General features: G+C 39.9%; 1 protein-coding gene across 11 annotated transcripts in view; it reads right to left on the bottom strand.

Annotated features, from left to right (window-relative positions):
* Positions 1 to 6,849: 6,849 nt before the first annotated feature.
* LOC128867607 (uncharacterized) overlaps positions 6,850 to 23,591 on the bottom strand; it is a 34,901-nt gene continuing 18,159 nt past the window's right edge. For 9 of the 11 annotated variants that reach the window (XM_054108997.1, XM_054108998.1, XM_054108999.1 and 6 more), the window contains 12 exons: positions 21,835 to 22,739; positions 20,452 to 21,647; positions 18,694 to 20,327; positions 18,184 to 18,496; positions 17,948 to 18,091; positions 17,618 to 17,852; positions 16,632 to 17,485; positions 16,081 to 16,410; positions 15,775 to 15,981; positions 15,354 to 15,686; positions 8,682 to 9,131; positions 6,850 to 8,584 (listed from right to left, as the gene is read on the bottom strand). In XM_054108997.1, the coding sequence (XP_053964972.1) occupies positions 8,033 to 8,584; positions 8,682 to 9,131; positions 15,354 to 15,686; positions 15,775 to 15,981; positions 16,081 to 16,410; positions 16,632 to 17,485; positions 17,618 to 17,852; positions 17,948 to 18,091; positions 18,184 to 18,496; positions 18,694 to 20,327; positions 20,452 to 21,647; positions 21,835 to 22,312 (6,726 nt within the window). In that variant the 5' untranslated portion in view covers positions 22,313 to 22,739 and the 3' untranslated portion in view covers positions 6,850 to 8,032. Of the gene's footprint in view, positions 8,585 to 8,681; positions 9,132 to 10,320; positions 13,617 to 15,353; positions 15,687 to 15,774; positions 15,982 to 16,080; positions 16,411 to 16,631; positions 17,486 to 17,617; positions 17,853 to 17,947; positions 18,092 to 18,183; positions 18,497 to 18,693; positions 20,328 to 20,451; positions 21,648 to 21,834; positions 22,740 to 23,591 lie in introns of those variants that run through there. The other 2 variants (XM_054109007.1, XM_054109008.1) reach the window with 2 other exon arrangements.

The following is a 23,591-nucleotide window of genomic DNA, read 5'->3' as shown; positions in this document are numbered from 1 at the left end:
TTGTTGTAGCAGCATAAACATTCCCCTTGCATATACGAGGAATGCTGCTGAAGTGACAGTCCTTGGCCGGATGTAAATCCAGGCCGTTCCGGTTACGTAGAACCGGCTGTCGTGGGAACGGTAGTTGGCAGTTGAAAACATATTCTCTATGCTGGCCAATACACTTTAGCATTCGTTTGAATCAAATTTCGAATCCGATCGCGTTTCCAGGGCGTTTTTAAATTAAATTACTACGCGAACACACCTTTCTTACCGCAATGTGATCAGTCAAAATCTTGTTGATCGTCATACCAGCGTGACCACGAAAATATTCATTGTACCAGTTTTTTTACGGTGCTAAAGGATGTTGCTTGCTCGCCATTTCTATATAGTGATTTTTGTTCATCAGTACATTCTTATCTTGGTAATCCATCAAAAATTGGGAAAAATGGTCGCACATAAATGTTCATTATTTTATTCCATTTGAGTTTGCGTTTCATCGTTCCGTCGTTTTGAGCGCGTTTATTGTAGATTATGTCGAATTTTGGTTCGACAACACTAGAAGTGCCCAAGACCAAAAATATAATGCAACCCTCTTACAAAATTTTGCTGCGCATAGTCCGAAAAAGTTACCTTTTAGTCTGCATTTTTCCATCTCTTGGATTTATAGAAGCAGTTTGAGAGTTTCGTCATCACGACATTCAGTGGCCACTAATATCGTGAAACAGATGATTCATGAAACCAAGCCCATGTCATCCAAAAGTGTTCCTCTAGCGCAAGCCATCTACAGGGGAGCTGCGGCGATATGATCGGATTAACCTTCTAACCGAACAGACTTTAACAAAATCCAAAACAGTTGAAGAAAACTTGCAAAAGCATGCTCTGAGCAAAAACAAGCGCTTAAGCAAAACTGACCTAAGACCTGCCACCGACAATCGGTTCTACGTTACCAGAAAGGCACGGATTTATACCGGGCCAAGGACTGTGACTCCAGCAGCATTCCCTGTACTTATATGGGGAAAATTTATGTTGCTACAACAACAAGCTGTATGCACTTGATTTGATGAAGTGGGGCGAATTCAAAAATGTAGAGGAAATAACTGGAATTCCACAAGATCGTTCTAAATCGAACAGTTTCTGAATTTGTATATCAACATATATTTACAATCGTGGAGTACGGAAAAATTGAAAAGAATGAAATGTTCGGAATTCAAAGAGAACGTAGGTTCGAGTCCCGGTGAAAGACCAAAATGAAGAAAAAGTTTTTTCTAATAGCGGTCGCCCCTCGACAGACAATGGCAATCCTCAGAGTGCATTTCTGCCATGAAAAAAGCTTCTGATAAAAAGAATATCTGCCGTTCGGAGTCGTCTCAAAATCGTAGGTACCTCCATTTGTGAAAGGCACGCCACAAATAGGAGCTCGGCCACGCGTCAATTATATATATATATACATACATATGGTCATTAAAATAGGTACGCTGCCTTTATCTATCGATATCCTTGTGCCGCTCGGAAAAATTTAAAGCTATTATTGAAAAAATCGACGTGGAGGCAAAAATAAAACGATTTGCACTACTGATAATTTAGCTGTGGCTCTTGTCAAGAGGGATATTTTTAAGTCATCAAAGGCCATTGCAACTGAAATCAACAACGAAGTATCAGCGAGAGTTGTACGCCGTCTATTGTACAACCTGAACCTACCAGGCAGAATAAGAGATTTACTCTGTTGAAAAAAGGAAATTGAAGGAGGAAAAGTTTTGCTCAAGAGCTCAAGTCATGGTGTGGACCAGGGGGTATGAAAAAATAGTATCACATACTTTGGAGTAATGAAACAAAAAGAAAAAGACAATAGTTCTCACTGCGGTTCACAAAAAAAAAGAACTCTATTAAGCACGTGGACGGCAACATAATAATTTGAGGATGCTTCTCTTGGTATGGAAAGGGGCCTATTAACCTCATAACCAATAAAATAGACTCGGGTTTTTATTCCCGACCAAGGGCTGCCGCCCCAGTATACTAGCCCTGTCTAGTGTACCGTATTTTACCCTAAACCTTTCGTCACAGGAGCAACTCATTGCAGCCAGTTTGCTCCAAATACTTCTCTACTACAAACGGCTCCACCCGAACTCCACCTCGGTTAGGTGTAACCAGTGCAACGGGTGGTGCCATCTTATGACCTGCTCAGGCCTTAAGACTCACAGGGAGTGGTCCACAAGGTATGTGGCCACGTGTTGCTCCCGCCCACAGGCGGGCACCGCCTCTACGGCTACACTGCCCTCAGTGCCGGCACATCACACTGCCGCCACTAACAACACCTCAACGGCCAGGAGCCCCCAAGAGCAACACGACTCCCTCTCTAACCCACAACCCTCCTGCTCCTACCCCAGTGCGGGGACAAACCAGCAGCTCTTGGTCCCCCGCACAGTCTGCTCCGTGTGCCAGACCGTAGTACCTCGGAACCTGACAACTGTCCAATGCAATTCTTGCAGTGGCTGGTGTCACTTTCGGAGGTGCTCCGGCCTGCACACCACCCGTGAGTGGACACGCGACTACGTTGCCCCCTGCTGCAGAGCTCTGCACCCGCAATCGCCCCCAGTGGCGCGGCCATCTGACAACATCAGGCCACTCCCCATTTTGCGGAACGCACAGCAGGACCAACGCAGACAACATCACGCATCCCTCACCCCCCGAATTACGACGACACTCCCGCGAAGCTTTAAGCTTCTGCAACTGAACTGCAACGGACTCACGAGCAAGATTGACGAAATAGTCGACTTCATGAGTCGGTTCGGAATCAAGATAGATGCGGTCTAGGAAACAAAACTGCACGCTAGCTCCCCCCTGATTACCAGGGACGGCTACAACGTGCACCGAAAGGACCGCGAGCGAGACAACGGTGGTGGCCTAGCGTTCATAGTACACCATTCAGTGCAGTATCGTCTTATTGATGAAGGCATCGACCGCAGGGACAGCACCTTAGAACGTCAAGGTATAGCTGTCCGGTCAGGCGATGCCGAGCTCGAAATTTACAACATTTACATACCCCCTGTCACCTGCTGCCCGGCAGGATATCTCCCCGATATTGGTGCGCTCATCAGGGGAGAAAACCGATTGGTAGTAGGTGACTTTAACGCGCATCACGATCTTTGACATTCAAGCCTGCCAAATGATCGTAGGGGACAGCTATTGGCAGAGCAGATAGACGATTCGACGCTCAGCACTGTAAACGACAACGCCCCCACTAGGGTAGTGGGCAATTGTAGCAACTCGCCTGACATAACAATTGCTAGCGCTGGACTGATAAATAGCATTACCTGGCGACCTATGCTATCGCTTGCATCAGACCACTTGCCCATTATCATCTCGATCGAGAGACCCGCCGATTTTGTTTCCGCGGATCACCGGTCATATATCAACTCCAACAAAGCTGATTGGACCAGATTCGCGGAATTTACTGAGAACATCTTCGCAGCCCTACCCACTCCCACCGATGTGCGCGCAGGCGAACGCGCATTCCGCAAGGCGATTACAGCCGCCGCGGCTCGCTTCATACCTGCTGGACGGATCCGGGAATTACGTCCCAATTTCCCAGCCGAAGCAGCCGCCCAACATAAGCGGACCAAATGGGTAGAGCATCTGAAGTCCTGTAACTTCACCTCTGGTGTGAGCAAGCTCTGGTCCACCGTAAGGTCCCTGTCGAACCCAACGAAGCACAACGACAAGGTGGATATCACCTTTAACGGTCGTACTTCGTCGGACCCGAAGAGATGCGCGAGCTACTTTAGCCGGCAATTTATATTGCATCCTCCGGTCGACAGATCCAAACGTTGTGCCACCAGACGGCTGCACAAACTGCCCTACAACAGTGCACCCCTTACTTTCACCAGCGACGAGGTTCAGGGGGCCATCAAACACATGAAACCCTCAAAAGCCATTGGCCCCGACGGACTGAACATGCTGATGCTGAAAAAGCTGGGTCCATTGGGAGTAGAATATCTCACAAAGGTCTTCAACCTGTCCATGGCCACTCTCATCATTCCTGAGAAGTGGAAATTAGGGAGAGTGGTCCCACTGCTGAAGCCTGGGAAACCCGCCAACCAAGGGGAGTCTTATCGTCCGATAACTCTCCTTTCCCCAGTAGTGAAGACACTTGAGGCCCTTCTACTCCCACTCCTCACTGAACACCTGACTCCAGCCCCACACCAGCATGGTTTCCGTAGAGTGCACAGTACCACCACGGCACTCACCGTCATAAACACCCAGGTAAACCGCGGCCTAAACCAAAACCGCCCCTGCGAGAGGACTGTCCTAGTAGCGTTGGACCTACAAAAGGCTTTCGACACAGTCAGCCACGGCACGCTACTAGATGACATTTTACAGTCGACACTCCCGCCAGGGCTGAAGAGGTGGACCGTGAACTACCTGAGTGGTCGTCACTCGTCGGTAGTATTTCGAGACCAAACCTCCAAACAGAGAAAAATAAAGCAAGGAGTACTGCAGGGTGGTGTCCTTTCACCCTTGCTTTTTAATTTCTTTATTTCGAAACTCCCCCAGCCACCAGAGGGAGTCTCACTGGTCTCATATGCCGACGACTGCATGATAATGGCGTCGGGCAATGACATTGATGGCCTATGCTCAAAAGTAAACGACTACCTCGCCCGCCTTTCTCGCTTCTTCACTGCGAGAAACTTAAAACTTTCTCCCACTAAATCCACGGCGACCCTTTTTACCACCTGGACAAAGGAGGTCAAGCTGCCACTTCAGGTACACGTCGACGATACCCCAATTCCGACGATAAACAACCCCAGAATTTTGGGAGTCACCTTTGACAGCTTGCTCTCCTTCTCGGCGCACACAACCGCTATTGCAACGAGAGTACAGAATCGCAACAAGGTCCTCAAGTCGCTTGCCGGCAGCACTTGGGGCAAAGACAAAGAAATGTTGCTGTCGACTTTCAAAGCAATAGGCCGACCGGTTCTGAGCTATGCCGCGCCTGTCTGGTCGCCTGGAACCAGTGATACGCAGTGGACGAAGCTTCAGACCTGCCAAAATACTGCCATCACGACCGCGACAGGATGTCTCCTGATGTCCCCTTTACAACATCTACATGACGAGGAGCACATGCTCCTGGTCAAGGAGCATAACAAAATGTTCGGCAAGCAGTTTCTGCTTGGGTGTCACCGTAGGCCTCACCCATGCAGACACCTGCTCGAGCCTGAGCCACCTCCCAGGCACATCAGGAGACACTTCCTCAATTACGTGGACGAGATCCAGGACAAAACGGACAGACCTCTCCAGGATCAGACAGTATACAGACAGGCAATTAACGACATTCATCGGGAGACCCTTACCACCTTCCTAAGCTCCCGACCCCCGAATGCCGTTATCGGAGTCCAACCACCACCTATCGCAGACGAAGAGCTCCAGCTTCCTCGAGAGTCCCGCGTAATCTTGGCACAATTACGTTCTGGATATTGTAGCAGGCTAAACTCCTACCTATCCAAAATCGACCCCGACATACTAAACATATGTCCTGCATGTGAAGGTACCCCGCACGACACTAACCACCTCTTCACATGCCCCATCAAATCCACTCATCTAACACCTCTCTCCCTCTGGACCCAACCCGTCGAAACTGCCAGTTTCCTGGGCCTACCGTTAGATGAGCTAGACGAAGACGACCGGTGATATGCCCTACATTGGCGGGGCTTATATCACTGTTAAACAAACAAACAAACAAACTAATTTATTTCCACGGACATGCCTCAAGAAGTGATGCTACCATTTGCTGAGGACGTTATGTCCCTTCGGTGGCTTTTTATGCAACGTAATTATCCAAAGGAGGAGGAGCTCGGCCAAACACCTAACAGTAGTGTACGCGCCAATTATTTATTTTATTTTTTAATTATCCAAAACACTACTCAATGTTAGTGCGTGAATGGCTTTCATAAAAAGAAAGATTTATGGCAACGGTGTTCTACGATCACAGAAGCCTTCTGTGGGATTATCAATTCTATGCCAAATCGTATACAAAAAGTCATGGTGGAAACAGTGCTTATTGATTAAACTTCTATAATTTAAAGAGCAGTTTTAATAAAATCACTAAGTTATTTTTGTATCGTATCTATTTCTAATTCGGACCTACTTTAATGACCACAAAAATACTTCCTTTTTGTTCCTATTGTCACTAGGTGAAATTTTAAAAGATTCGTGAATTATTATTTATATTTGTTATATTAATCTATGAAATAAAAACGACATACAATTGAGTATCTGTTACCATAGTATTAGTTTAAAAAAATTGCTTCTTCCATATGAACGTGGGGTATAGGGGTATACCGCATGTGCATGTACGTTCGTATGCAAAAGAATAAAAAAATAAAATGACCTGTAGTGGTAAGGAGTGCACTGACAGCAAATGCAATACAAAATTAAGAAAAGCATCGTCATTCCATATTTTTAAACAACACGTTCGGTGCGAAATATCCTTTGCAACATTGCGGCAGCTAGTCAGCAGAGGATCAAGGATTGCTGCAATTTTTGTGTATGGCAAACCCACCCATAATCAAATGGATATACTTAGACATTCTGCCAGCTATGTAGTAAAATAATGAGTATTAAAACGATGTTTAACTTTAAGTTAAACACAATTGAGAGCTCTATTGAAAATCCCCCATCATACACCCTTTTCAGTCGTTGGTGTTGTTGTTGTACCAGCATAAACGGTCCGCATAAATATATGCCGAGGTGAAAGTGATTGGTTGGATAAAAATCCGGGTCGTACTGGTAACGTAGAACCGACTGCCATGAAATCCCTGTTCAGTTGTCACTGCCTTCTACATAGTAAAGTAAAACACTTTTCTTTTTGTATTATTATACTCAAGTGATTAAAATGTAGGCATTTATTTTTAATCTTGTTTCTTATTTCCATTTTGCATTCAACTTAACGCAATTAGATTCCTATGTTTTTTTTTTGTTTTTCTCTTTTATTCTGTGTATTTTCCAATTAATTCGTTTTTCAATACAAAATAATTTTATTCACAATAACTCTTAAATAAAAATCAATACATCTAGGAAAATGCCTATTTTTAAATTACATTTTACAAACTCCAGCATATCCTTATCATGTAACTTAGTTTCCTTTCCGAGTTATGGTATTATTGTTTTACTCAATTGCTGCTATTTACAAGCAAACATAAAAAGTATACCATCATTCTTAGGTGTACAAAATATACTTACGGACTTAATGTTAATATGCGCATATCACTGATATTAATGTATTGTTCAACATTAAACATAAAAGGATTAATGCACTGATTTGACAACTATAATTTAATTTATAAATTATAATATATAATATAGTTTTGTTAAACAAACCAATTACCTACTTTTGTTATATATACATACGACTAAGTCAAAAAGTTATTCGTATTTATGCGAGCGTTATATATAATACACCTTCCATTCAATAAACTGCTTACAATACAAAAATTTATGAAACAAATTAATAATAGGAGCTGCTCTTTCATTTATTTCGCACGTTTAAATCTAAGGCAGAGTAAAATTTCTGCAAATGAAACTTATGCAATTTACGAAGATAAGCTTATTATTATATTATATTATGCAAAGGCTCTACCGAGAGTGGAAGAGTGGAGTAATAAAGAAAACTAATTACTCTTATTCACATTCATTTCACTCTCCATTTATATTTTTCGCTCATTCAATTAGTAGGCAAAAAACAAAAAAAAAAACACCTATGCGTCTAAAATATTACGCCTTAATGCCTAATAAACTCATGTTTAACTGCAAATATTAAACGATTGTTCAAATAGTTCTAAACTGTTTACTAAAAAGTATATACAACAGGACACCAATTGTCTGCTGGTGTTGTGCGGCAGCAGAATCCTAAGCTTTCTCATTTTGTTTAGCTGCTTATGTTACATAATCATTTGCACATGTTTATCACACGCCTCTTTGTTTTTGATTAATCAAGATGTGCGCGTCCACCCAAACGTCGACGCTGTTGCTTAAAGCTAGCATACTTCTGTCAAATTCAACTTTCTAGATGTCTGTTGTTGTTGTTATTACTGTTGCCTGTGTTGCTGATGCTGCTAGTAGGCAATTTAGATGACTCCGTTGTGGATGTAAGAGTGAGCGTCGTAACCGCAGGGGCATTTGAACTACTATGTCCGACAAGAATTGTGCTTGCGGGTGCTAATGTTGTAGCGGGTGAAGAGACGTTAGAGGACGGCTGTGTGCTACTATTGCAATGCGAAGCAATAGTTGCGACTGTTGTTGGAATAGCATTCACTACCGGCACGTTGCTACTACTACCGCCGCCACCAGCAGCACAATTGCCCCCACCACTACCACTGGAAGTCACTTTGTAACGGTTATAAACTCGATACGGTGTACGTTTCACATCGTTCTGCGGTATTACTTTGGTTTTCAAAGCCCAATTCACACCATTGCTATTCGGCACGGTCTTGCCTATCAGCCAATCGGTGCATTGCTGTTGCATCTGATCGCTTACGTGTTCTGCCAACCACTTTTGTGTAAAACGTTGGAACAGTTTATGTTTACGTTGCGTTACCACAGAATGTGACTGGAAAAGAGCGAAGAAAAATAAATACATCAATTGAGTTGAACGAGAATTAAACAACGTAAATTGACTTTAGCATACAACTAATACAACTACTCACAATTTTCGCACGACGAACAGAGTCCCACTTGAACAATTGGAGATTCTTATTAATTGTGATTACTTGTCGTCCGGATGCGTTGAACTTGATTTCGTCGCGATCATTGACAAAGTATTTCTCAGCGCCACTACCCATCACAATGCTGCCAACACGCTCTAGCGGCCGCTTGCTCCAATTCCACAGTGGATCTCCACTAGCTGTCGAAGTATTGTTGTTTACATTGGCCGCTAATGAGGCGCTATCTGGTGATGCGACGACGGCACCGCTACCAACACTGGATCGCAGCGCATCGACGGAAGAGTTCGATATTGATACAGGTGCTGCATTGGCATTGGCATTGGCTGTTGAAGCCACTTTTAATTGCTGCAAACGCGTTTGCTGTTCGGTACGTAGACAAGCCATGCGTTTGTTGCGTTTAAGGAAACGTGCTTTGCGCGTGATCTGCGGGTCCTATAAACACAAAGTAAAAGTAAAGTAAAAAAAAGTGATTAGTGCTTTTTGTGGCTCTGGCAAGAATCAGCATAGTTTTTTTTAGTTCGCATGCAAACAACTTAAATGTAAGCAATAATTTTAACTTAAAATCAAAATCTATCAAGAGTACTTCACGAAGTTAAAAAAATGCAACATATTTATTGTTCCCAGGTGAAAGAAAAAAGAATGAACGACACCATGTTCGAGACGGACAGGAACCGTAAAAATTAATAAGTACCAGGTCAAATGAGATTTTTTTTGTACAAGTTTTGTTTAGGACTTGCATTCTAAATGACTTTTAGAAAAATTACTGTTGTTATGTACATAAGTGTACATACATAAATACATTCAAAAGAATAGTGCATCCAAATACAAAACAAAAGCGATTATCAAAACATAGTACGATTTCGAGTTGGCTGTTGTTTACGAGTATAAAAACGAAAAAAAAAAACAATACAAAAACCCATTTCTAAATTAATTTAATGCTCTTTCCCCTCAACTCTCGAACCAAACGCAATAACCACCATAAACAACGAAACAAGCTAATTATAGGAATTGTGTGAATATGTATATTTTAACAAAAAAAAAAAAAACATTTAAAATTCCAACCTATCCATATACGCACTCATAAGATCTATTTACACCAAGAACTTGATGAAAAGCGCCTCATCTCGATCTAAAAATTCAATTTGTTTATTGCATTACATAAAAACAAAGGAATACAGTTTCAAAACGAAAATTCCACACAGAGATATGATTACAACAAAATAAAACGAAAGCAGCAACTAAGGAAGACACAAATGAAAGAAAATAGAAAATAAGGGCATCATCAAGTGTACGCGCACACAATTTACGATGACGACGGTGGCGGTGATTAGTATCAGTCCCTCACTTTCCATTACAACAACACATCACAAATTATACTTATGCTTTTCAAATGAATCGACAGATTCTGGCTATTCATTTTTGCCCAAGTCGTACACTTACCTTGCAATGAATTTCAGTTTAGCAAGCAGCCGATGCGTGCATGAGTTAGTAAATGCGTTTTTTTTCTGAAGACAATGTATTAAAACTATTGTCAAGCCCTACTTTTATGTTTCCAAATAATATGTGCATAACAGAATACCATTTGCCCCAACACCAAATTGAGAGAAAAGAAATATCCGCGTTTACTTATAAAAACAATCGCATATATTTATTCGCCCAATATTAATTTCTGTTTGGCATGGCCACAATAACTTTAAGATTATCTACATTTCAAAACTATTCAACTAGTTTCCGATTGCTTTTGTGTTTAATAAATGCTATTAAATTATGAATGTAGTTTACGACGTTAAAAGTGTATATGTGAACATTTAGTATCTACATATTTTGAAATCTTGTAAATTAATATTCTATACAAGAAAATTAAAAAAAATTACATTTATAGTTAACAACTGGTTAAAAAAGTTTGGTGGTTTCGTAACTATGTGTATATTCAATCCTACTAATATTTGGACCGCAAATGTATACTCGCATCTTAGAGTAAGTGATCTTAAGCTAACTTATGTACATCTGATCAGCATATATTTACAAGATTTATTTGATAGTGTCAACATAATGAGCGAAAAATAATAAGTGTATGCGTGTCAATCTTGAAAAAGAGCAAAAGTAATAAGACACTTTTCACAAACATCACTAAAAAATAATATATAAAAGATTGATTCGAAATCAGAAGCGCACTAACGCCGCACAGTTTGAAAAAATAAAACAATGATAAAATTTCTTTTATTTCTATTCCCGGTCGTCCAATCGTTTGAAGCCAAAAAATTAAAGGATTCGATTAGATTCTTTTTTTTTTAAATTTTGCAATAGTAAGTTGAATAGCATCTTCTTTTCTCAAAGTTTCTCCTAATCATTTTCTTTCAAACTGCCTTTATTTAGAGAAAAAAGAATAAGGTGCGCGAGCACATGTACACTTGGCTTTTTTATTTTGTTTTTTTAATATGGATTTTTTTATCATTTACAAAAGTCTAGCTCGTTATATAAGCAATTCCATGAAAATGTAAGTTTTACAGACTTTGTGCAAAATTATTAAACTCTCATCCGATTTTCAACAAAATTTCACTTGTTAATCAGAACTTTTAAAAAATTTAGAGTATGTAGTTTGAGTACAAGTAGCTAAAATATCGCTTTGATTATTGACAATTTTATTTTGCTGACGGTCATGTGCATTTGCTCCAAACTGGATAAAGATGCAAAGCAAATGGCTGGTCGAGCAAGCAAACAGTCGGCACACTCGCGTGTCGACACCCACGTCACTGTTAACAATTAAGATTTCGACGGGACTTCGTTTATTTAGGAACCAGCTTTAACACCCATAACAATGTCAGCTTTGAAATCCTATAGAGAATCTCTTTTGCCAACAAGTACTACTTTCGATTAAGTAGTAAAGTCCTCTCTCGATGAACATCATGCCCGTCCTAACGTATCCGATTAGGCGTCACTTGGAGTGTTTGAAAGAAAGATTCTGAGCAAGAATTTTGGACTTTTGCACGTTGGTGACGGCGAATATCGCAGGCTATGGAACAATGAGCTGTATGAGCTTCACGACATAGACATAGCGCAGCGAATGAAGATCCAGTGGCTAGTTGGGTGGGTCATGCCGTCCGAATGGATACAAACGTTACGGCTTTGAAAGTATTCAATGCGGTTCCAACTAGTGGTAGCAGTGGAAGAGAAAGGTCTCCTCTGCGTTAGACAGATCAAGTGGAGAGGACTTGATGTGTCTAACTGGCACCGGTTAGCAAGAGAAAAAACCGACTGGTGCGCTTTATCAAACACGGCCAAAATCGCGTAAGCGGTTATCGCGCCAATCTAGAAGAAGAGAAAGAACGAATGCACGATTTCTTTTTTTTTTGTTTTTTTATTAAATGGAGAAAAAATTATGAGAATTTTGCGCCATTTCAAATTTGCACTGCACTTTAATAAAACTTAAAGGGTACCTCCTCAAGTTTGTTGCGAATTTCTTCTAAAAAATCTAAATATATACAAAGGATTAAAATTTTAGTGAATATTTATAATTTTTGTAAAAAGTTCAAAATGTGGATTTATATGGTAGTGGTATTTCTTATTTGAGCAAGACTTTTATAAAAAAAAAAGAAGAAAGATAAACATTGAATAAGTAAAAGAGAAAAGAAAAATAACCAGAACTGGTCAAAATGTTGGTGGCCCACAGCTGTATATGCGTCGAGGCTCTGAATTGAGCATAATTTACATACAGACTTACCAGGCCATATGTAAGGGGGATATAACGAATTTGAATCATTCTTGTGCATATTCACAAAGCGTAGTAATATTCAATAATGTTAATGCTATTTTCAGTAGCAAAAATCTAGACGTGATTTGAAAAATTGTACAGTGTAAAAAGAGGTACCTCATTGAAGAAGCAAACGCTATAATATGTAACATGTTTTGCTTAAAGAACCATTCCAGATCTGCATGCTTTGCTCGTATTTATCCATTTGGCTATTAGCTATTAGCCAACAGTGCATAAGTGAAATCTACTTTAGCAATAATATGAACTAACATTTGTTCGTATGGAAAAGGAGTTCGAAAGTTGCCATAGGCTACGTTTTTTTTTAACCATGTCTGTATATAGCTCAAGTACACTTCTCCCCTACTCAGTCATAGATAGTTATGAATTTTGCGAAATTCGCTAATTTTTATAAATTTTCAAAATATAAAGTCAAGTGTAAAAGTTCTATCGTCGACTATTTAATTATGAACCGAATGTACTCTCTTTTTAACCCTTAAAGGGTAACGTTATTTCACATATTTAAAAGTGATCATTATTGATGTAGCCCTTTATATTTTAGATTTTTTCAAAGAAAAATTATCATAGAAGTTTGTCGCATCACTTTTAATAACAATAAACTTTGACAGGAAAGAAAAAAAACTCCACTATGACATCGAACCGCGACTACTATCCCGTTAGGGTTAAGCACGTTAATTTAAGGTTTTTACATTTAACGGTCGTTCACGATAAAATGGGTGCCAGTATTTTATTTATTTTGCAATGAAAATAATTGAACACAAAAAGTAAGACTTCAAATACGGAACAACAAAAATAAGTGAGTGGTGTGAAAAACAATTAAAACGCCAAATAGATTACAAAATATGACATTACTTGATTTCTGAAGTGCTGCTAATGTTTTTTTTTTTTTGTTTGTTTTTAATTTTCAGCATATTTACTATGTTAAATACAATATGAATAAGTGCATGTGTGTTCTCAGTGTTTGTTGGGGGAAAACAATTAGCATTGGTTTATAAATATGTATATCACTTCCGTTTGACTTTAACATTCTGCAGTGTTTTTTTTTTTTTTGTGCAATAGTTATGAAAATGTTAGAATCGGGTCAACTAACTTTACAACATTTATCAGTTAGTTTTTGTTCATTTTTAAGCCTTGTTGGGAGATTTGACCTGGTACGAAAAAATTGAAAAAATGAGAAGAAATGCAAAAAAGCATTAATTAGTGATTTGAGGCGACTTATACGTTTTCTAAATTGAACAGAGTTGTACTTTAAGGCGAACCATTTCTCAAAATTATGTGAAACAAAATAAAAAATAAATGAATTTACATCAATGCACTACATTCAATTCAAGCGGATGCAGCAATGAAACCCAAAAGTGACAAAACAACTACTATCTCGCAAAAATTTTCGGACAGGTTCTGTACATAATGCACCATCGAGTGAATTTCAATGCAATTGTCACACAATTTCAATGAAACTCAATCGAAAGTGAGTTACAGTGAATTACCTTCCCGATTGTTTCAAAAATGTGTGTATATAAGTATTTACAGATAAAATAAAAGGTTTGTTAAAAATTACATTGGCGCTAACATTCAATCGAAAGTGCTTACGAGGAGGTAAGAAAGAAGGTAAGGAAATACTAATGTTTTACCAATAGATAATCGGAGTTCTGGTTTGAATTCGATTTTTTAATGTTTACATTAAAATGACAAACGTGCTAGCGTAATTCAAATGAATTTTTTGTTGTGAAAATGTTGACAGTGCATGCGTGTATTATGTACAGTGCGTTACACAAGAGCGTATATACCTAATACATTTTTGGAGAGTAACGCTGCATACAGATGGTTAACGGTAATTCTCTAAAAGTGCAGCAAATTATAGCAACTTTATGACGTTTGTTGAGAACTGAATCTGATGAAAGGATTGGAAAATAATATATTTTATCTTCTACGGAACCTTAAGTGATTGTCTGAGATATGGATTAGGTGGTAAAAGTTAACCAAACTTGCAAAAAACAAAAAAAAAAATGGAAATCTAAGAAAAATTATCGCACTCAGCAATGGTATGGAATTAATGCTAAGCTATTATTTTTAATGAATACTTGTATTGAGGAACATTTAACTGGATTTGAACTTTAAATAATAAAAGAAACCGTTGCAAACATTGTTTTGTAAAAATATTTTTGGAGATTCCTGCTGGTGTGGCATGGCTTGCAGGCCTTTGAAGCCGTTGAATATAAATTCGGAACATTCCGTATGCGTGGAGATCATTGACTGTCAACGGGACAGGGCGTGCAACTAAACAAAGTACTAGAAGCAAGTTAGAAGCGTAACTAAACACCTTTTAGAAAAATACAATATCTCTTAAAATATCCTCTGCTCTGTATTCAATTCATACCCGTTTTTGTGAATCACACTGTATGCATGCAATGGAAAGGAAATCAAAATACTATATGCGACATGCCATATTCGGACTGCTAACAAAGTGTCAAATTAAAAAATCAGACACTAGCACCAGCGTATTTCGTTGTTAATTCACTTCTCTCCTACCCGCCTCCCATTTCACTCTACATATTAACAAAAATTACATTGTCATATATGCATATAAAATTTTCGAAATTAAATCAAAAGTGGCGTTTTATTTCCTCGAAGAAATTTATTATTATTGTATATATTAATTATGCATGTGTAAAACCGATTTGAAAAAATTTTAGATGTAATGAAATCTTTTTTTTTGGATTGTTTAAGGGCAGCAAAAAAAAAAAATTTGAGATTGGATTATTTCGCGAAAAGAAAACGTCATCACTGAACTCGTGAAAAGTATAACTTAATTAAATTAAAATAACACACACACATAGATTTCTATTTAAAATGAAGGTAGATCGAATATAAAATTCTTTACTCACCAGTGAGTCATCATCCATGCGTTCCAGCTTCATTTCGCTACCGTTAGCGTCCAAAACACCACTGCTTGGCATTGTTGGCAAACCTGTCGCATTTAGATTCACCGCATTACTTAGCATACTCATGCTGTTGGCATTACTCGCCGTACTACCGCCAACACCGGAGCTAGCTAAATTCGAAGAGCCCATCGTATTTTGGCCCAAATTGCCATTCCCCGCTGGATTGGCCAGACGATCAACATATTTACTCCACGATTTTACTTTATTTACAGGCTTTTCAGCTTCTTCCACTTCAGTGTCAAGCAACTCGATTGTAACACGGCAGTCAATTTTGTACTGAAAAAATACCACAAACATACGTATTATAAGAGTTTATGCATAGGAATTACGTTAAAACTGATTCTATATAAATAAACAAACTTACAATATAAACTTTGAAGCAGTTTTCTTCATGCAGACTGGCCTCGGCCTTGCGTTGGTACGCTAATTCGTTGGCATAATTCTTAGACGCTTCGCGACAATAACCACCTGCACCGCCCCGTCGTTGTTCATTGTGGTACAGTTCAACGCACTCAAGTGCACCACGTTCAGTGACACAGTTTTGTAGCTGACGCACAGCATTCGAAACCACCTGCAAATCAAATTTTTCATAAGCACTCATTTTCAAACTTATACTATCATAAGCACAATTCAAATGGATTTTTTATATCCATAGGTAATGAATACCCACCTTATCAAGCGTAAAGGATATGTACGCGTATATACCGAACATCTCACGCATCGAATCTTCGAATGTATTAGAATCCATATTGCCATCCAGTACATTCTTGAGCATTTCCAGGAATGTTGGGTAATAGTCCTCGACTTGTATTTCGGATTTCTGTTTCAGTCTTAGTGCTGTCGCTGTACTCTCGCGACGTTTAGAGCGCTGACGTTCCTCTTCAGCAACCAGTAATCGCGCTCGTTGGTACATTGTTCGCAAACGTTCACACAGAATGGCATGAAGACGCAAGAATAAATACCAATTGTTATTGGCAAAGAATAGTGTGTACGCTTCGTCCTGAAGTAAAAATAATTATTAATTGAATTATTAAAATAGTTCAAGTTAAAAGGTGTTGAAATTCACACTAGGCTGTATAATCTAACTATATCTATTAAATGTGTTGTTGTGTAACAGCATAAAAATCCCCCGGGTCGTTCCAGTATCGGCATCCCCTGTGGAACTTCGAAGTGGGGAATGAGAACAATTGATAACCGCTCTGTAAGCAACGAAATACTTACCAAATGCTTGCTGATCGCATGGGGCGGCAATACTATATCCACATCCATATCCTGCACTTCTTCCTTAATTTGTATATCAACAGAATTACTACCGCTGGATTGACCCTGTGATGTGATAGTTGCGCTTGCGGATGTTACATTTGTGCCCGTTGTTATGGTATCAGTAGCATTGTAGCTGATTTTCTCACTTGGCTCTTTCGTTGTATTTCCTTTTAACCCTGTCGGTGTTGTGGCGTTAGACGACGCCGCAACTCCCGCAGTATCACATTTATGTGCAATTGAACTTTTGTCTCCCGAAATGGCACCACTAGCACTATTACTTGCGTTTTCAGACGTCGCCGCTGCTGATGTTAGTATTGTTGTGGCGGAGACTACTGCCGAGTTGACATTTATTACGGAGTCTGATGTTGTTCTCCCGGTGTTATTGGCTTCTTCAGTGGCAGTATTATTGATTATTTTCCCCTTACTAAGCGCCAAGTTGGAGTCCTTTGGAGAAGAGGATTTTTCGCCCGGAGTCAACGTTGTAGACATAGATATAGTGGAATTGTTGCCATCACCACTAGCATTGGGTATGGTAGTATTGTTGTTACTTGATGATATCACATTTGGTTCAGTAGTTTTGTGATTTTCAAAGAAATTGCCACTTGCTGCCGTCGTTGTTGGTGAATTTTTATCAAGAGGTTCAGTGCCATCGGATTTAGAGCCCGCGGTGCCACATGATATGTCGGTGTTAGGCAGAGCAGATGTGTTCCCACTTACTATTTTACTACCACTGCCCTTACCACAGCTGCCAGCATGAATTTCGCCTCTGCTACTTGGTACGATGGAATCTGCATCCGTCTTTTCGTTGTCATCTATTGAAAATGGAAACAATTTACAGTTAAAGGAATTAAATAGTGAGACAAGGGTAACAATGCAATGCAACTTAACCAACTTTTTTCCAAATATATGATATATAAAATATTAGCTTGAGTAGATGTACTCACCTTCCTCGCGCTCATCGTCGCTTAGCGGCTGGCGTGCCGAGAAAAATAGATCAGGCACGAATTGCCTTAATATATGTTTTATTTTAGTCTTTTCCTGCTTCTGTATACCTGTCTGACGCTTTACATGATGAATCAACAAATTGGCAGCATCATCAAGTATAGTTTTATCGTTATATGGCAACACGAGATGTGGCCCAGTGACTGGTTCCCCATTCTCATCATCTTGATCATGGCGCTAAATAATAGGTAATATGAATTTCATTATGTATTGTTTAACTAGTTTTGAAAGCACATAAATACAAAGCACAGCGGTCAACTAGGGGCACTCACCTCATCGTACAAAGTTTCTATTTCATTAAAAAGATTTTTGGAGCGCAATGCCTTCATATCGTTTGGCTTGAAATTGATAGCTTGATGATCAAGAGACTTTAAGTAATACTTTTCATTTTGTTCACGCCACACCTTATTGAAGGCCTGAAAAATATTAAACAATTTTTAATAATGTGCATCCTATGTTTTTCGAACATAATCATACGTCCTTATGTATATATCATATTAAAACTAACCTTTTGAGCATCTCGCCATTCCTCCTCTTTAACTTTCAAACGCTTCAGTACTATTGGCACTGCTACAGATGGGTTCTTCTTTAAGCCTTGAATTATTTCGCCTGCTTTGTCGCCGTATATGCGATGTATAGCCCGTTGGTGTATCGTCTGCGAAGTGCCACCCAAATAGTCGTCTAAATAAAACCGGCCCAAGTCCTCTGGCGGCATGCGAGACATTCTTTTCTGCACACCCTCGAGCACACGAATTGTAGCACTGTTGGTTTCAATCACTACATCCAGTTCGAAGCGTTCATCTTCCGTTCTGTGAATGTTCCTTTTGGTTAAAATTTTATTTTTTTGTTGACATAGTTATGAGATCGTTGTGTTTAAAATAGTGAAAGTGGTAATGGAAATGTGTAATAGTATATTATATCACCATTAGACACAATGGACAAACATGATTTTCATGAACAAACTATGATGAATAATACTCAATATATGTAGGTTAAAAAATATTTTAAGTAACCCCACCTGTAAATCGTTTCCTCAAACTGTGTTTTGCGTGAGGTCACAAATGTGGAATCCTCACTAGCCCAAGTTGGGAATGAAACCCACTTGTCATTTAGTACTTCACGGCATAACGCTGTTCGACCGGAACATTTTTTTGGTACAGTCGATTGAGGCAACGCACAGTAGGACGCACCCAGTCTTTTACATGATGTTAAATCGATATCTTGTGCCAATTCACCGCCTTGGTGATTACCTTGGCGATCGTTTATTGCTGCTGAATTGCTTAGATTATTGTTTTGCCTATGTGCCGCCTGCATGGGTATTTCCTCCAAGCCGAAAATGCCGGAACTACTGCCCCCAGCTCCGCTCGAAGCCATTTGCGATATTGGTTGCCCCAGAAACTTAGTAAATCCGTTTAGTAGATCAGGGAACCTACTCAAGAATGGCGATACCAATTGTAGCAATTCAGTCTTTGAAATTATCTCATGATTGAAAACAGTCAGACAACGCAAAAAGTTGTCATATACATCGGGGTTTCGTAGTGCTTTGCGCACCTTGTCGAAAAACGCAGCATCGGAGATCGTACACTTTCTAGAAGCTTCCGCAAACGAAACGTCCTTACAAATAGCTTTGTGCTTTTTAGCCGGAGGTGGCCCACTACCGAGACTTCCACCCCCACTACCACTACCGCCATCATCAATTGCTGGACGCCGCGTTGCCGATAAGTGATGATGTGAGCCACCAATTACTTGTTGTGGATAGTTCATACCAATAGCGGAGCGATCCATGGCGCCACTACTCAACGCAGTATTGCCACTGCCGCCCAGCGACGAGGCCATACCCGAATTGTAACTTGGCGACTTCTTAGAAGAGTGACCGGAAACCCCACCAATGTTGGGTCCTGGAGCGTGCGGATATTTCAGCCCACTTAGCGCATGGTGATTGCTACGATGTGTGTCTTTCTCATAACTACGTATACTTGTTGTTGCAGCATTTAAATCGTGATGTACACCGCCGCTGCCTACAGCGCCATCATGTATTACCTTCATATGAAGAGCACTGCCAGTAGGGTGAAGAGTTACATGGTGCGGATAATCTTTGTCATAGACTAACTCTCCGCCACGACCGCTTACTGAGCTCGTGTTAATTATATGGTTTTGCGATTGTTGCTGTGCATTGTTATACGATTTAATGCTCACACTAGTATTAACGGCCGATAAATTACCCAAAGCGGTGGCATGAGTGCTGCTACCGATCTGCGATAATGTAGCGCCGCTGTTGAGATGTAGCGGAGAGCCTGAGGCTGCCGGCATAGGCATGTGATGACTACTGCCGCTTCCACTTCCTACAGCACCACTAGCACCGCTGCCCAAAGGTCCACTAACTGTGCCAACGTTAGAGCGTTTGTCGTTGTGTGATTTAGACATATATTGGGCGCCTTGGTGATTTGTAGCGTCCGGAAGAAATTGGCCAAACTCTCTCAGTAAATCTTCATCTTGACCAAATAACTTTGCCACTTGGGTATAGACTTCTTGTTCAGTTAACGTTTTCCCTTGGTTGGGACTACCTTCTTTAACTACTTTCTGTTCTTTTTGATAAGTATGGAGAATTTCAAGGAATTTTTTATATTTCTCTGGTTTATTCTGGAAGCGACTCTGCAAAGGCCAAAATAAAACAATATTAATTTAAGGAGAATATTTTAGGAATATTAATATAATCGCTATTTCGTACATTTGACAAAAAAAATTAAATGCCGATTTTCAATGTAAATAAATTTACCTTAATTTTATTAACATACGATATGGCATGATTGAACTCGACTGGTTGATTTTGCTGACCAACTGTCTCACCCATTAGTATTGAATGATGCGCCTGTGAAATGTGGTGAAGATTGTGATGCGCATTACTCCCTCCAGTACTCCCACCACTGCCGGGGACTTGTGAATTAAGTTCGCCGAGCGTATTCACTGTGGACGGGCCACCGGTTATATTAGTTGTAACAATAGTTTGCGCTATATTGCGATCTCGGTCTCGCGAAAAATTTTGTGGTAGGTGTGCTGCCGCAACTGGTGCCACCGTCACATTCTGCATTTGTGGCACCGTCGATGGTGCGGGTGATACAGAAACGTGTGCATGCTGAACCATTGCTGGTCCACTTGGCGATGGTTGGGAAGTTGTGGACTGTAAAGCATGTATTGTTGTTTGTGATAACGACGCACCACCATGCGTCATAAGATTAACAGCACCACCACCAGTAGTATTTGTATTGCTCTGCAATTGGTGGTGTTCAATATTACTAGAAGCATTACTAGTTCCAGTCTGAGCCGTAGCACTGCCTCTGATTAGTGGAGTTTGAATACTTGAGACACTGCCAGCGACGTTTTGAAGACCACCATGTATACTGTTCGGCGAAGCTGATGGCATTGATACGACAGGAACAGAAACACCCAACTCATCTGATTGTATTTCGATTTTATAACCGGCTGGTAAAAACATGTTGAAGCCGTAAATTAGTTCTGTATGCCCCTTAAAAAGAGTGGAAACGCGCTGAATAACTCCAGGTGTGTCAATACAGTGTGATTTGAATTCTTTCATTATGTCCAAGAAATTATTGTAGATTTGGGGCTGATCAGCATATTGAAATTTCACTTGATCTAAGTAACTTAGGGCATCCTCCACCTTAAGCCGAGGAGGAGCACCTGGCTGGCCGGGTTGTGGAGGACCTTGTTGAATCGCTGTTGGCGGTTGCGGTGCTGCTTGTTGCACTGTCAAAGCTGGCGGTGCTGTCAGCGTACCCCCACCGCTAACAGAAATATTTTGAGAGGAGCTAATCGTGCGTGTTCGCAAAGAATTTGGCTGAGATATAGAATTCGAAACATTACTAACGGCTCCTCCCGATAGATGAATTTGAACGGGTCCATCTGAAGTAGTTTTCAAATTGCCACCACTGGAAGATACGGTGGAAACATTGTAGGCTAAAAACAGAAAAACCAAGTTAGTAGACATTCGAAACAATAGAATATGTACAATTTTGCAAAAGCTCGTTGAAAAATAAGTAAATTTTGAGAATACTTAATAGATACAGATTACTAAATCGAAATAGCAAGCCAATGCAAAAATGTTTTTTAACTGTATGCTACGTTTAATTTATCGTCTACTCACAAGTTGAATACTGTACAGCCTGTGTGGGAATAGCCCCTGTATTAACCGTACCGGCAACTGCTCCACATGAGGTAACAACTGTTCCACCAGTTAACTGCACTGTACTGATACTGCTGCCTCCACTGCCGTGACTTGCTACACCGCTGTTACTACTATCTACAAGTCCCCCCGTTCCCTTCAAGCTGGTCGCCGCTGGTGTTGTTGATGGCAAATAAGCGATCGTCTGTGCACCGCCATGTTGCGGTGTTAGGAGTCGATGATGCGGAATAGAACCGCTTGCGATAGCCCCCGATAATCCGACACTTAAAGCGGTGCTACCGTGGCTACCAGGAACAACATTGCCTAGATTAACGGTATTACCACCAGAATTGGTGGTTCCCCCTATACCTGCGCCACCTCCACCGCCACTTCCACCCACTCCCCCAGGGCCAGGTCGCGTGCCATATTGGATTTCATCCGCACGCGTACGTTTCATCATTACGGTTGCAATTTCTGCAATTAATTTTTATCGGGTTCGTTATGCACTTTATGCAGTATCTTAATCGTGCTCAACAAATTGTGTTATAGTTAATTCAAAGATTCTGTTGTTAAAAATCTATCGGGCACTGGATCAAATGCTTTCAATATTTAATTAATTTTCAAATATTTCCTTTAACTCTCATAAGATTGAAATTTAACCCCCTTCACTCTTAATCCCTTTTTTTGAAATTTAGATATTTGTAAATTATTTTTATATTTCTCTTGATGAGTGTACTGTAGTTTTGGTTGTTGAGAAATGCGATAGCTGCGTTGTTTTCTCATTGCGCTGTGCGCGTTCGCCGATTCACAGGATATGAATTAGAATAGAAAACTCTGATTAAGAGTCCTATCACTTTTTCTACAACCACTGCTTTTGAATTCCAGAGCTGAAAAAGAATTAAGATAACATTTGATTTTGACATTAGTTGATTAGTTGAATATGTGGAATTATAGACAATTGGTGTAAGCTTGTAATGTGAAAAATATAAATTAATTATTCTCAATAGATATATCTTTTTTTCGAAAACAATAATTTAATAATAAGCACTGGTTAAAGAACAAATTGTTGTAGTTGTTGCAGCAGTTCACAAGATCCTGCCATTGCGTCACCGTTATAGTCACCGATCGTCATCGTCTAACGCATCTAACGGTAGGCCCAGGAAACGTGCTGAAACGTCTCTTCGTCTTAAAGCTCTGCTTTGGGCTCTAACTAGGCAAAAAACACACCTTTTTCAGGGATGAGTGTCACATCAAACCAGCTGTACACTGTGGAAGGACGACACTCCATTTTAAAAGAAAAACAAAAAAACATTTAAAGCACTTTGCTGGGCAGAAATCACCTGGTTTTCTTGTGTTTAATGTTAAAGTTTGTCTGTTTCATCTTAATTTCATTGTTATTTAATTTTATTTTTCAATTTTAGTATTATATTATCATTACTGTGTAAATCTGTTGTATTAAAAAATAAGTAGTTTTTACTTTTATTTAAATATATTTAATAAAAACTAAATTAAAATAACATTCATTTCAAGAAAGGATGTGCAGCTCAGGACAGAGAAATAGCACACGTAGTGTCCTCTATACGAATTGTTATATCTTAAAATATTAACCAAAATTCGTGCATATTTTTATGCCAATGTCAGCGGATAATGAAATGCATTTTATTGCGAGGGACGACGAAATATCAGTTCTATTTCAATCATTAGTTAAGATGATTAGTACTAATTTTTCCGGTAAATTA

The sequence above is a fragment of the Anastrepha ludens genome, chromosome 6 (genome assembly GCF_028408465.1).
Source record: "Anastrepha ludens isolate Willacy chromosome 6, idAnaLude1.1, whole genome shotgun sequence".
NCBI lineage: Eukaryota > Metazoa > Arthropoda > Insecta > Diptera > Tephritidae > Anastrepha > Anastrepha ludens.
Note: the sequence above shows the minus strand (reverse complement) of the source record. Positions and strands in the feature narration are given on the sequence as shown.